Source organism: Phragmites australis, chromosome 13 (assembly GCF_958298935.1).
Source record: "Phragmites australis chromosome 13, lpPhrAust1.1, whole genome shotgun sequence".
Lineage (NCBI taxonomy): Eukaryota > Viridiplantae > Streptophyta > Magnoliopsida > Poales > Poaceae > Phragmites > Phragmites australis.
The window spans coordinates 22,170,687-22,181,855 of record NC_084933.1 but is presented as its reverse complement, the minus strand read 5'-3'; the positions used below and the strand labels follow the sequence as shown (position 1 = coordinate 22,181,855).

At 45.0% G+C, this 11,169-nt stretch overlaps 2 protein-coding genes across 2 annotated transcripts; both read left to right on the top strand.

Annotated features, from left to right (window-relative positions):
- Nucleotides 1-452: 452 nt before the first annotated feature.
- Nucleotides 453-1,845, top strand: LOC133888528 (large ribosomal subunit protein eL14z-like). The gene is made up of 5 exons (XM_062328805.1): nt 453-591; nt 687-788; nt 1,192-1,321; nt 1,408-1,520; nt 1,606-1,845. Exons 1-5 carry the CDS (start codon nt 589-591, stop codon nt 1,663-1,665), a joined length of 408 nt encoding a protein of 135 aa, XP_062184789.1. The 5' UTR covers nt 453-588; the 3' UTR covers nt 1,666-1,845.
- Nucleotides 1,846-5,782: 3,937 nt separating this feature from the next.
- On the top strand, nt 5,783-9,750 carry LOC133888527 (putative pentatricopeptide repeat-containing protein At3g23330). The gene is made up of 2 exons (XM_062328804.1): nt 5,783-8,131; nt 9,187-9,750. Exon 1 carries the CDS (start codon nt 5,919-5,921, stop codon nt 7,854-7,856), a length of 1,938 nt encoding a protein of 645 aa, XP_062184788.1. The 5' UTR covers nt 5,783-5,918; the 3' UTR covers nt 7,857-8,131; nt 9,187-9,750.
- The last annotated feature ends 1,419 nt before the right edge of the window (nt 9,751-11,169 follow it).

The window sequence follows — 11,169 nt, the reverse complement described above, 5'->3', positions numbered from 1 at the left end:
GGCATGGTGCGGGTCAATCTAGTGGGTTGCCTCGGCTCAAGTGGGCGGGGATGGGTTCCCCGTCGAGTCTCTATTCCCTGCGTGGGAACAAGGATAGGAAGAAAATAATCCCCACGAGCGGAGACAGAAACAAGAATAAAGAATTTTTCTTCGTACGGAGATCGGGATAGAGGGCCATTCCTTAATAGAGAATTTTCCATTGACATCCTTAGTTTCGATAGCATAGGAAGTATGTATGAAGCTCTGAATCACCCAAGAGAAAAAATTGTTCCGGTCAGTCGGCCTCTCAAAAGAGAATGCACGTACAGTTCTATGCCAGCCCGGCCCACAAATTGAGGCCCACTCTGCATTCAAGCATGGAACCATCCATACCAAAGCCCAAACCGCCACGCCAAAAACCTCCCAACCGCTCTAACCTAGATCGGACGGTCGGGGGCCAACACCTCAAGATCCAACGGCTCAAGCAGAACCATTCCCTTCGGCTATATAGACCAGCGGCACCTAAACCCTCCCCTCTTTAGCCGCACCCGCCTGTCGTCTCGCCCGCTCCCGCTTCGCTTCGCCGCCGCCGCTCCGACCGCCGCCAAAATGGTAGGTTGACCTCGCGGAACCACAACGTGCCTCTCCGCTTTTGCGCTTCGTTTCACGTCGGTTGTGTTTGCCTTGCTGATGCCGTGGTCGTGCAGCCGTTCAAGAGGTTCGTGGAGATCGGGCGGGTGGCCCTGGTGAACTACGGCAAGGACTACGGCCGCCTCGTCGTCATCGTCGATGTCGTCGACCAGAACAGGGTGAGTTGGATCTCTCTCCTCCCCTTCTGGTCGTTATTGAATTGCTTGGGCCGAGGTTTGGGGTACAGATGCAGAAGTTGGGATCATGCGGTAGCCTCATGTACATTTTAGCATTAGCTGTTCAAGCGATCGGGCCGGGACACATCTGCGTGGTTGCAGTAGAGACGTATTGCCAAATATCTTATATAAAGTTAACTATCTTAGATGACCCCTTGTGAGCTTTGAGAAGTTCATATCTTGTCTGACATAGCATGCCTTATTTCTTAGTTGACTGATTACCATCATTTTGCATTGTGCTTAATAAAATTTAAGTACTAATAGCTACTTGCTCAATGATCATCGTTATTTTGCCTTCTCTTTGGCGATGGATGTGTGAAGTGTCTTTTCTGTCTTGTGCTATTAGGCACTTGTGGATGCCCCCGATATGGTCCGTTGCCAGATGAACTTCAAGCGGCTTTCCCTGACTGACATCAAGATTGACATTAAGCGTGTCCCTAAGAAGACCACTTTGATTAATGCAATGGAGGAAGCTGGTGATTAACCATCCTTTAATCATTCTTTAGGTCTACACCTATTTGGTTGTTGACCAAGGTTTAAATGGATCACACCCTGATTGCAGATGTGAAGACCAAGTGGGAGAATAGCTCATGGGGCAAGAAGCTGATTGTCCAGAAGAGGAGAGCGTCCCTCAACGACTTTGACAGGTTCAAGGTCATGTTGGCTAAGATCAAGGTTTGATATATACCCTCTCGAGCAGTTAATTTCTGTACTGTATTGCTTATGCACTCATCTAATGTTATGATTGTCATGTGAACAGAGGGGCGGTGCTATCAGGCAAGAGCTCGCTAAGCTTAAAAAGGAGGTTGCTGCTGCTTGATTTGGTGGATGACCTGTTGAGATTTTGATCAGCAATATTCGGATGTCCTGAAAAAAAAAATCATGTACTGTGAATTTCTTTTGAGAGCTTGCCAAAATTTTAACTTTAAATATGCCTTCTTTTAGAGATTTTGCCAGAAACCTTTTCAGAGTTTGAGATATTCTATGCTGTTATCCGGTATCTACTGTTTTTGTCTTGCTTCAAATCTTTATTTATTGTTTGCTTGCGGCTGCCCTGTTGGTTGTTACCCCTCCTTTCCTGTTCTGCGTGGCTGCCTTCACGTTCAAGAATTTGGAAGGGGTAAAAGTGATAAATAACTTTCAAATGAGAAATTGCATCCAAATTTTGTAAACCAGTCTCGAACTGTTATCCAAAAATTGTGCTTTTTAGGCAGTATATGTGTAGTAGCGTCAGCAGTTGCTGTTAAGAACAGACATTCGTAAGCTTGAAAATTATGTGATCAATTAACTGCCATTAGCGGTTAACCATGTAATTAACAGTTACATGGTGAAGAGACACCTGTTAGGGTCACCGATCTCTTATTTCCTTTAATCTCTCAATCTATTGTCCTATCTTTACTCTAATACATTATCGGTCACTAATTTTACCATTGATCGGCCATAAAAATTAAGAATAGTGAGGCACGAAGGCCTCTTGTAGGCGGTGAGCACTTCATGGCAAATTTATTTTGCCCTATTCATGACATACCTGCATCTTTATATTTTGTCGTCGTCCTACCGCATCGTTCACTCCACTGTTTTTGTCGTCATTAGCGCTATGGTATTGCTTGGTGTCGTCCTGGTCGCACTAGCGACCTAATGTGTTCAACCACACATGCTGCAGCCCCTGCGGTAGCTGATGTCGTCTGGCCATCGCCCTTTTCACCATCAGCTGTGCTGCCCTTGTCGTCCTTCTCCTTTGGAGTAAGGACCATAGCAGCCCCCGATCACCAGTGTGGAGTCCTTCTCTACGATGGTCGCAACCACTATTGTGGTTGCCTTTGGCCCACCGCCTACCATGGCAGCTTGCACCGATGCTTCTCCCTTCTTCAACAGCACACCAGCAACAACGACGATAGACTACTCATCGGAGGACCTAGAGGATTACGTCCCATAGACGCACTCCCCAACTATTCCTCCACAGGCTGTCCCCGACATCAATGCCCAGGCAGCAACAACGATGTCGCCGACCCCTTCTTCCTTTGCTGCAATGTCGTACCACCGTCTTCATCGCTTCGTAATAACGGTGGCCAACCGTCGTCCAGGTCTTCGCTCGGGGTTGTGGGCTCATGTGGCTCGCGACTTTCCCTCCGATAGTGCCTGAGCACACCCTGACGCGCGTGCATGGATGAGGAAGGGGGTTTTCAGGCCATTTCATGCACACGTGTGAAGGGGAAGGGGTTGACACAACCCCAACGCTGGCGACCCCATCGGTGCCATGAAGAAGGCGGTGGATCCCGATGCTCTCGCGTCTTGCCTTCCGGCTTCTCAACGTTGGCTACGCGGGCCCCTCCCATCCCGGCCGGCTCAGCTCCAGTCCCTATCCAACGACGTGACCTCCATCTCAACTAGCTCGACTCCTGCCCATCTTCGGCAGCGTGCCCTCCTTCCAGGCCAGCTAAGCTTCAACCCCTCATCGGTGACGCGTTTTCCACTCAGGCAGTCGGTGGCGGCCCATGCGACAACCCCCCCCCCCCCTCTTGCTCTTTTATATGGCGTGGGGCAAGAGGGAGTCTTACCGGGCTTTGGGCCAAAAGGCCATATGGGCCGGAGCCCAGGTTATCCCGGTCCACATGCCGATGGATTGACTATTTATCAAAAAAACTCAAGGTTTTTTCGTAGTTATAGCCATGTTCAATATATATAGTTTTACAGTACTATTAATTTAAGTTTTAGCCCTTGCTTTTAACTGTAGTTGTGTTCAGAATTGTTTTATATTGTAAATTAATGTTCTAGATCCTGTTTTATTTGAAAATTTGTTATGTCCTATATATTTGCCTTTGTGCATTCTCTATGGCATACCATTATGTTTACAATTTATCATTTTTGCAATTAAAATTTTATTTCTTGCAAAAACAATTATTATTTCAAGCAGAATTAAATAATGTAAAGTTACTGATTACCTCGTCCACTTGACATAACACTATATTACAAACCTTTGCATATTGGTCATACACAAGATAATACTACTACGGGATTTACACTATATCCAACACACAGTGGTTATCCTCAACGTGCGTATCCAATATCAAATTTGGAACAAAGATCTACACCTTTTCAGTGATTACTTTAATATATCTCATATTGACCATACACAAGATAGTACCCTAATACTAATACAGGATCTACACTATGTGATGTAATTTACTTTCTTCAATGAATTGATTGAGTTTTATCATTGTACTAATTTGTTTTTTTTTAAGCCCGATGCTTTCATAAAATTTCCCCTTTCTCTCATTCCATACATCAGGATGGCTGGAAAGGAGTGCGCTGTAGCTGAAGCACGCAAACCAAAGAGGGAAAGAAAGCGGGGAGAACCCATCGCGCTAAGGCGAAGTGCCTGATACCCTGAGAAAGAGCAAATATTTTAGGTGCACTCAGTAGAGAGCATCTATTATAATCCGACATATTTTTATTCCCTAACGCAATTATCTATTGTATTCTCTAAGGCATATTATGATAAGTAGTGGCACACTATTAAGTTAATTTTTAGCGTATAGTACATACTAATATTTATTATCGTCATCTCTATGGTTATCAGCATTTGTAACCTTTATACTGGGTTCTAAGATAATTGTGGTTCATAGCTACTATTGTTCGCAAAATTAAATTTTATATTCTTCTAACGTTACTTCACTAAAAAAATTACCCACACAAATTTAGATGAACTAAATAAATATATCGAGAAAATTACATTGAACCAAAATTACGAACACTTGAGATGTCGTTAGCTTAACCTTATTACAGAACATTCGCGCGCCTCGTTACCTCAACCTCCGTGTAGCTATAGTTGCTATTTTCAAACGAGTGTGACTTCTTCTATAGGATGTACACTGAGTTCTGACTATACCTTATTAATATTTTTCAAATTGTTATTAAAAATAAAAAACAAAAGTAACCTGTCGGCACGTGAAATATCGACATTTGTCGGTATTCTAATTACCGACAAGTCTGTCGATATTTCACATACCGACAAGCTTGTCGACTATCAATTATTTTGGCACCTATATCGGTGTCTATCTGGGGGCCTCTCAGCACGAACGAGCTTTTTCTATGTATTTCACATGCCGACAGGTTTCTACCTAGTGTTACGTAGTCTGTCGGTATGCGAAGCATTGACAAAGGATATGTTGATATTCTGTATGTCGATAGGTAGCTATTTTTATAATTTTATTTTTCTAACTATTATTTTTATAATTTTTTAACAAAATAATATTATTAAAAAAAGTCTCGAGATTGGTACCCCGAGAAGAGAGATCGGGTTATGTATAGGGCCGGTACTTCCGAACGTACATATATGCCGAAGCCAAAGAGAAAAAAAACCCGAATCAGACTCCCATTCGGACTCTTTAAGAATCACAAGTCTTCTTGATCGGAGTCGCTGCCTGCCGGGTCCAAAACTTGTACTCGTATTTGTACTAGCTAATTGACCATACGGTATAACAAAAATATAAATATTAAATATGGTAATATTAAACATAAATTTAGGGTACGGAGATGTAAATGTTAAATACGGTAATATTAAACATAAATTTAGGGTACGGAGATGTAAATGTGCCATAATAGCATTGTAATACGTCAACAGCGATGCCGTAGTTTGATTTCAGATAAGATCTGAAAAAAATAAAAAAATTATTAACTAATTTCTTTATTTATTTTCATTAATAAAATAAGTCTTATATCCGTAGCAGTTAAAGGAGCGGGGAGGCTAGTAACAAGAGTTGATGATAAAAATAGATAAATTATTTAAATTTTATAAGTTTTTATTAGATACGAGGAAAAGAGAAGAGGTAGTGTGATAACCGACTCGTATTTTATACCCAAAGATTCGTATTTGATTACAAGAGACTGACAGAGTGGGCCTATCACCACTCGAGCTTCAACGCTGACAAGTGGGCCTCGACGTGTTCTTCACTAATGAACCGTAATCGTGAGCCCTCCCAACGCTGACCGCGAGCTCTCCCGCCGGCGGAGCCGCACCCTGCCTCTCCAACGGCGGCCGCCGCGGGCACAGCGTTAGTAGCTGTCTCCTTCATGTCCCTCGCTGCGGCGGCCTCCACACCATCGCCTCTCCCGCCCTCATGGGCCTACCAGATCCGCGTGGCCGCCGCCCAGGGCCACTTCCTCGACGCAGTCTCCCTCTTCCTTCGAATGCGCAGCTCGGCCGCGCCGCGCTCGTCAGTCCCGGCCTCCCTCCCCGCCGCGCTCAAGTCCTGCGCTTCCCTCGGCCTCCGCGCCCTCGGCGCCTCCCTCCACGCGCTGGCCATCCGCTCAGGCGCCTTCGCCGACCGATTCACCGCCAATGCTCTCCTCAACCTCTACTGCAAGCTCCCGGGTTTGTATCATCACTCTGGGATGGGGGCGCCTATCAGCGAGGATGTCTTGGGATCAGCTGCGTTGGAGAGCCTGCGGAAGGTGTTCGACGAAATGCCCGAGAGGGACGTGGTGTCCTGGAACACTTTGGTATTAGGGTGCGCGGAGGACGGAAGGCACCATGAAGCTTTGGGATTGGTCAGGAAGATGTGGTGGGATGGGTTTAGGCCTGACTCATTTACATTGTCGAGTGTGCTGCCAATCTTTGCGGAGTGTGCCGATGTCAGGAGAGGCATGGAAGTGCATGGCTTCGCGGTCAGGAATGGGTTTGACAATGATGTGTTTGTTGGCAGTAGCTTGATTGATATGTATGCGAACTGCACCCGGACGGATTACTCAGTCAAGGTGTTTAACAACCTCCCAGTACGTGACCCAATTCTGTGGAATTCCATGCTTGCAGGGTGTGTGCAGAATGGGTCGGTTAAGGAGGCTCTTGGAATATTTCGTCGGATGCTGCAGGCTGGAGTCAGGCCTGTGCCTGTTACTTTCTCGAGCCTCATACCTGCTTGTGGCAATTTGGCATCGTTGCATCTTGGAAAGCAGCTGCATTCCTATGTGATCTGTGGTGGGTTTGGGGATAATATGTTTATATCTAGCTCGCTGATTGACATGTATTGCAAATGTGGGAATATTAGTATTGCTCGCCGCATCTTTGATGGGATTAAGTCACCAGACATCGTATCATGGACTGCGATGATCATGGGGTATGCATTGCATGGTCCAGCAAGAGAGGCTCTTGTGTTGTTTGAGAGAATGGAGTTGGCAAATGCGAAGCCTAATCATATCACTTTTCTGGCGGTTCTGACTGCATGCAGTCATGCTGGACTGGTGGACAAGGGCTGGAAGTATTTCAATAGTATGAAAGACCAATATGGAATTGTTCCTTGTCTTGAGCATTGTGCAGCACTTGCAGACACCCTTGGCCGTGCAGGAGAGTTAGATGAAGCATATAATTTTATATCTAAGATGCAAATAAATCCAACTGCAAGTGTCTGGTCCACCTTGTTAAGGTCTTGCAGGGTCCATAAAAATACCCTGTTAGCTGAGGAAGTAGCCAAGAAAATTTTGGAGCTCGAACCTAGGAGTGTGGGATCTCATGTAATTTTGTCAAACATGTACTCAGCTTCTGGGAGATGGAATGAAGCAGCGTATCTGCGAAAATCTATGAGAAATAAGGGTATGAAGAAGGAACCAGCTTGCAGTTGGATTGAAGTGAAGAACCAACTGCATGTGTTTGTAGCTCATGATAGGTCCCATCCTTGGTATGACAGGATTATTGGTGCATTGAATGTTTTCTCAGAACAGATGGCACGCCAAGGATATGTACCCAATACAGAAGATGTTTTCCAGGATATTGAAGAGGAGCAGAAGAGATATGTGTTATGTGGCCACAGTGAGAAACTCGCGATAGTGTTTGGTATTATTAGCACATCTCCTGGAACAACAATTCGTGTTATGAAGAATCTCCGAGTTTGTGTTGACTGCCACACAATGACTAAATTTATTTCAAAGATAGTTGAGAGGGAGATTGTTGTGCGTGATGCAAACCGTTTCCACCATTTTAAGGATGGAAATTGTTCCTGTGAGGACTTTTGGTGATTGAATTGCAATTTGGGATTATCTTATGTTCATGAAATGAGTTCCTATTGCATGTGCTTCTGTATCGAGTGTGGGCAATTGATGGAAAGAGCTTTGGTAATTTGAATGTTCTCCACCATTTTAAGGATCAGAAACATCAGGAGAAATCAAAGGTTGCCTGTAGTTAACTAGATCTGGTTAATTGGTTCTTCACCTAGTGAACCAGTCTTCTACAAGGACTGGGCCATCTGAACGCAAAAGCATCATTATATGTCTTGACTCTTTGAATTAGTAAGGTAAACTTACTACACTTACTGTTGATAGCTGCTCAATCATTAGATTAAATTCTGTTTGTTGAATGTGTTGCCACATGAACCATTTCCCCCCATTACTGCAGTTTTGCTTCTGATTGAGATGCATTTTCTTGTTCTGTAACTTCTGTTGACCTACTAGATAGTGTATGCCACATTCCTCGTATTGTGGTAAATTATTTTTTTACATCATGAAACCATGGTTACCCACTTCCCCAACTTGCATAAAGAATAATAGAAAGTGGGATCTTGAATATGTTTAAGTAGTTAATCATCCAGACATCACTGTCTACCTTGGCATTGGTGAGTGGTTCCGCAATGCATGTTACTTCAATTGCATCACATTGAATGTAGCACAAACGAGTAGTTATACTTGCAAACATCTGAGTGATTGAGCACCCTGCAGCATTTGTTGCTGAATCATGATCTCTCATATAATTGTATGCTTTTACATCTAATGATCAGTTTAATGCATCTATACTAAAAGGACACTTTGTTCTTACAATCCTTTTTCTTTTTTGGCGGAGTTCTGTTTGTTGCCTTCCTTACATGTCTGTCCTCTACTGCTGTAGTCATAACTCTCGGTTCCTTCTCATATCTTACCAGATATTCATAACCTTGACCATTTTTCCTGTTTTTCAACTTCTTCAAATCCCTTTAGACTTTGACTCCAAAAGTTGTTTTGCACTTTCATCTGTCATGTTTGCCCTCAACAGAACAATATGTTCAATTTGGTGATTAAAATGTTTGTTTTCTGTCCCAGCATACTAATGTGGTCCATTCAATTCCAAACCAACTCATGTATGGTTGAGCTAGCTCCTGGCTATTAAATACTTATAAATTGTAACAGTGACATACTCGTACACTTATACATGACTTTGTTAACAAGAAGGTGAGACGCGATGCAGTTAGAGAGGAAGTGTTTTCTTCTTGAGCCGATATTGTTTGCTTACAGGAAATAAAAGTGGCTGCTATTTCTTCTAGTTTTCTTCTTTCGGTTCTTGGTGCTGATTTTGACCATCATGTGGCTCTCCCGGCAGATGGTTCGCGTGGCGGTATTCTCATCACCTGGAAGGGTTCAGTATGTCAGGCCATTGATTCTAGGGTCGATAATCTCCGTTTCCATCCAATTTTCTCATCAAGATGGGCATATTTGGTGGTTCATTAGGGTCTACGTCCTTCAAGATCATGCAGAGAAGCTATTATTTTTGCAAGAACTGCGTGAAGTTCATGCTCTATGTGCCAGTCCTTGGCTGGTGGCGGGAGATTTTGAATTGATATATCAAGAAGAGGATAAGGACAATTCCAATTTTAACAGAGCTATGATGGGCTGCTTTCGACGTTTTTTGGATGATACGGCTATTAAGGAAATCTCTCTTTTAGGTTGTAAGTTTACTTGGTCTAATGAACTTGCCTCTCCTACTCTCGTGAAGTTAGACCGTGTGTTTTGTTCAGTGTAGTGGGTGCATATTTTCCTAGATTCCTTGCTACAGAGCTCAGCTTATTCTCGATCTTAAGGCCAGTCCCGCACATTCCAGATCAGAATATTAGACAGACTCATAATAAACCAACAGCAAAAACGACCGAGAACACACCTGGCAGCCTCAGCTCAACACCAGCAGATCATCTGCCAATCTGACTTGATCCGCATCATCAGGAGACTAGCCAAAGATGGCCTGCCAATGCGGTCAGGTGAGCTCTAATAAGAGTCTTCTCAAAAAGCTTATTGTACATATCTTGAGCTTGCTGATCAAACTGTTCTTTATCCAAAAACAAACCCAACCTACGCAAAATATTTCGCTACGTAATCCCAACATCCGACCTTGGAGACCAAGGCGCGACCCCATCCACACGCCTGCTTCGCCTCGGCAGAGAGCCGGGCGGTGGGCCCTTCATTCTTCTCTTCTGAATTTTCGGCTGGGGGAGCAGGTTGTCAATCAGCCTGGATATCTGACGAATGAAAGCTGTTGAAGGAGAAGCCGGACAACAAGGCGACAAAGGTACTGCGTCAGAGACCGGGCCAAGCAAAGGGGTACTTGACCACCCAGCTCGGCACCGTTGTCTCGAGTAGACTAGCAGGGGCTTAGGAGAGCAACCCGCCGTCCTCCCCATCGAATTCACATCCTCAGGAGCAGCAGCAGCTTCAGAGCCCAAACCACAGACGAAGCAGGAAAGTCCGACGGAGCAGCAGCACCATCAAAAGATCATCCCTGGACGTTGCAACTGAACAACCCAAGTTCTCTAGAAGCGAAGGGGCATAAATGCAAGCATCCGCGACAGAAATGGCAGACCCAGTAGCCGGATCCGCACTGCAGTATGTCACCCTCACGCACACCACCCGTGGCAGAAGGAAGTAAAGTCAGGGGGCGGGGTGGCAGAGGCTGAATCAATGGCTGCATCCCTTCCCGAAGTGACAGCACAATCCAACTAAATGTTAGAAGCCCTTCCCGAGGTGACAGCACAATCCAAATGAGTGTCAGCATCTTTTCCCGAAGCATCAGCACACTTTGAACCATTCACCTCCCCGATCATCTTGCGATCCTTTCCAACAAAAAGTGGCCCCCAGCCACATCCTCACCGGGACTCGAGAAGGATCACCAGCGTGACCAACAAAATCCTCATGAACACAAGCACGATCTGGCGAAGCTCCCGTACACCGGCGACGGCGCCTGGCATCGTCCTCACTGTCATCCAGTCGATGCGGTGAGCCCGGAGGGGGATAATCAAAACCTTAACTCGCAGCAACAAAAATGTCAATTTTGTACACCAAGGTCCTTTTCTCATGAGGATCTTCCCCGCCGACGGCCTCCGTTGGCTCAGCAATGAAAAGGCCAATGCATGAAGGAATCAAACTTGGATGATAAGCCCAGGCAATGATCAACGGTCGAAGAATGAAGCCGTTGAGTCCAACAGAACAACCCAACAGATGCTCCGCCGTCGCCAACTCCCACACATGAGCCAGAACGCCGTGGAGGACAACCTCAACCTTGAAAGGCACACACCCATGGCAGCATGAACAAGTC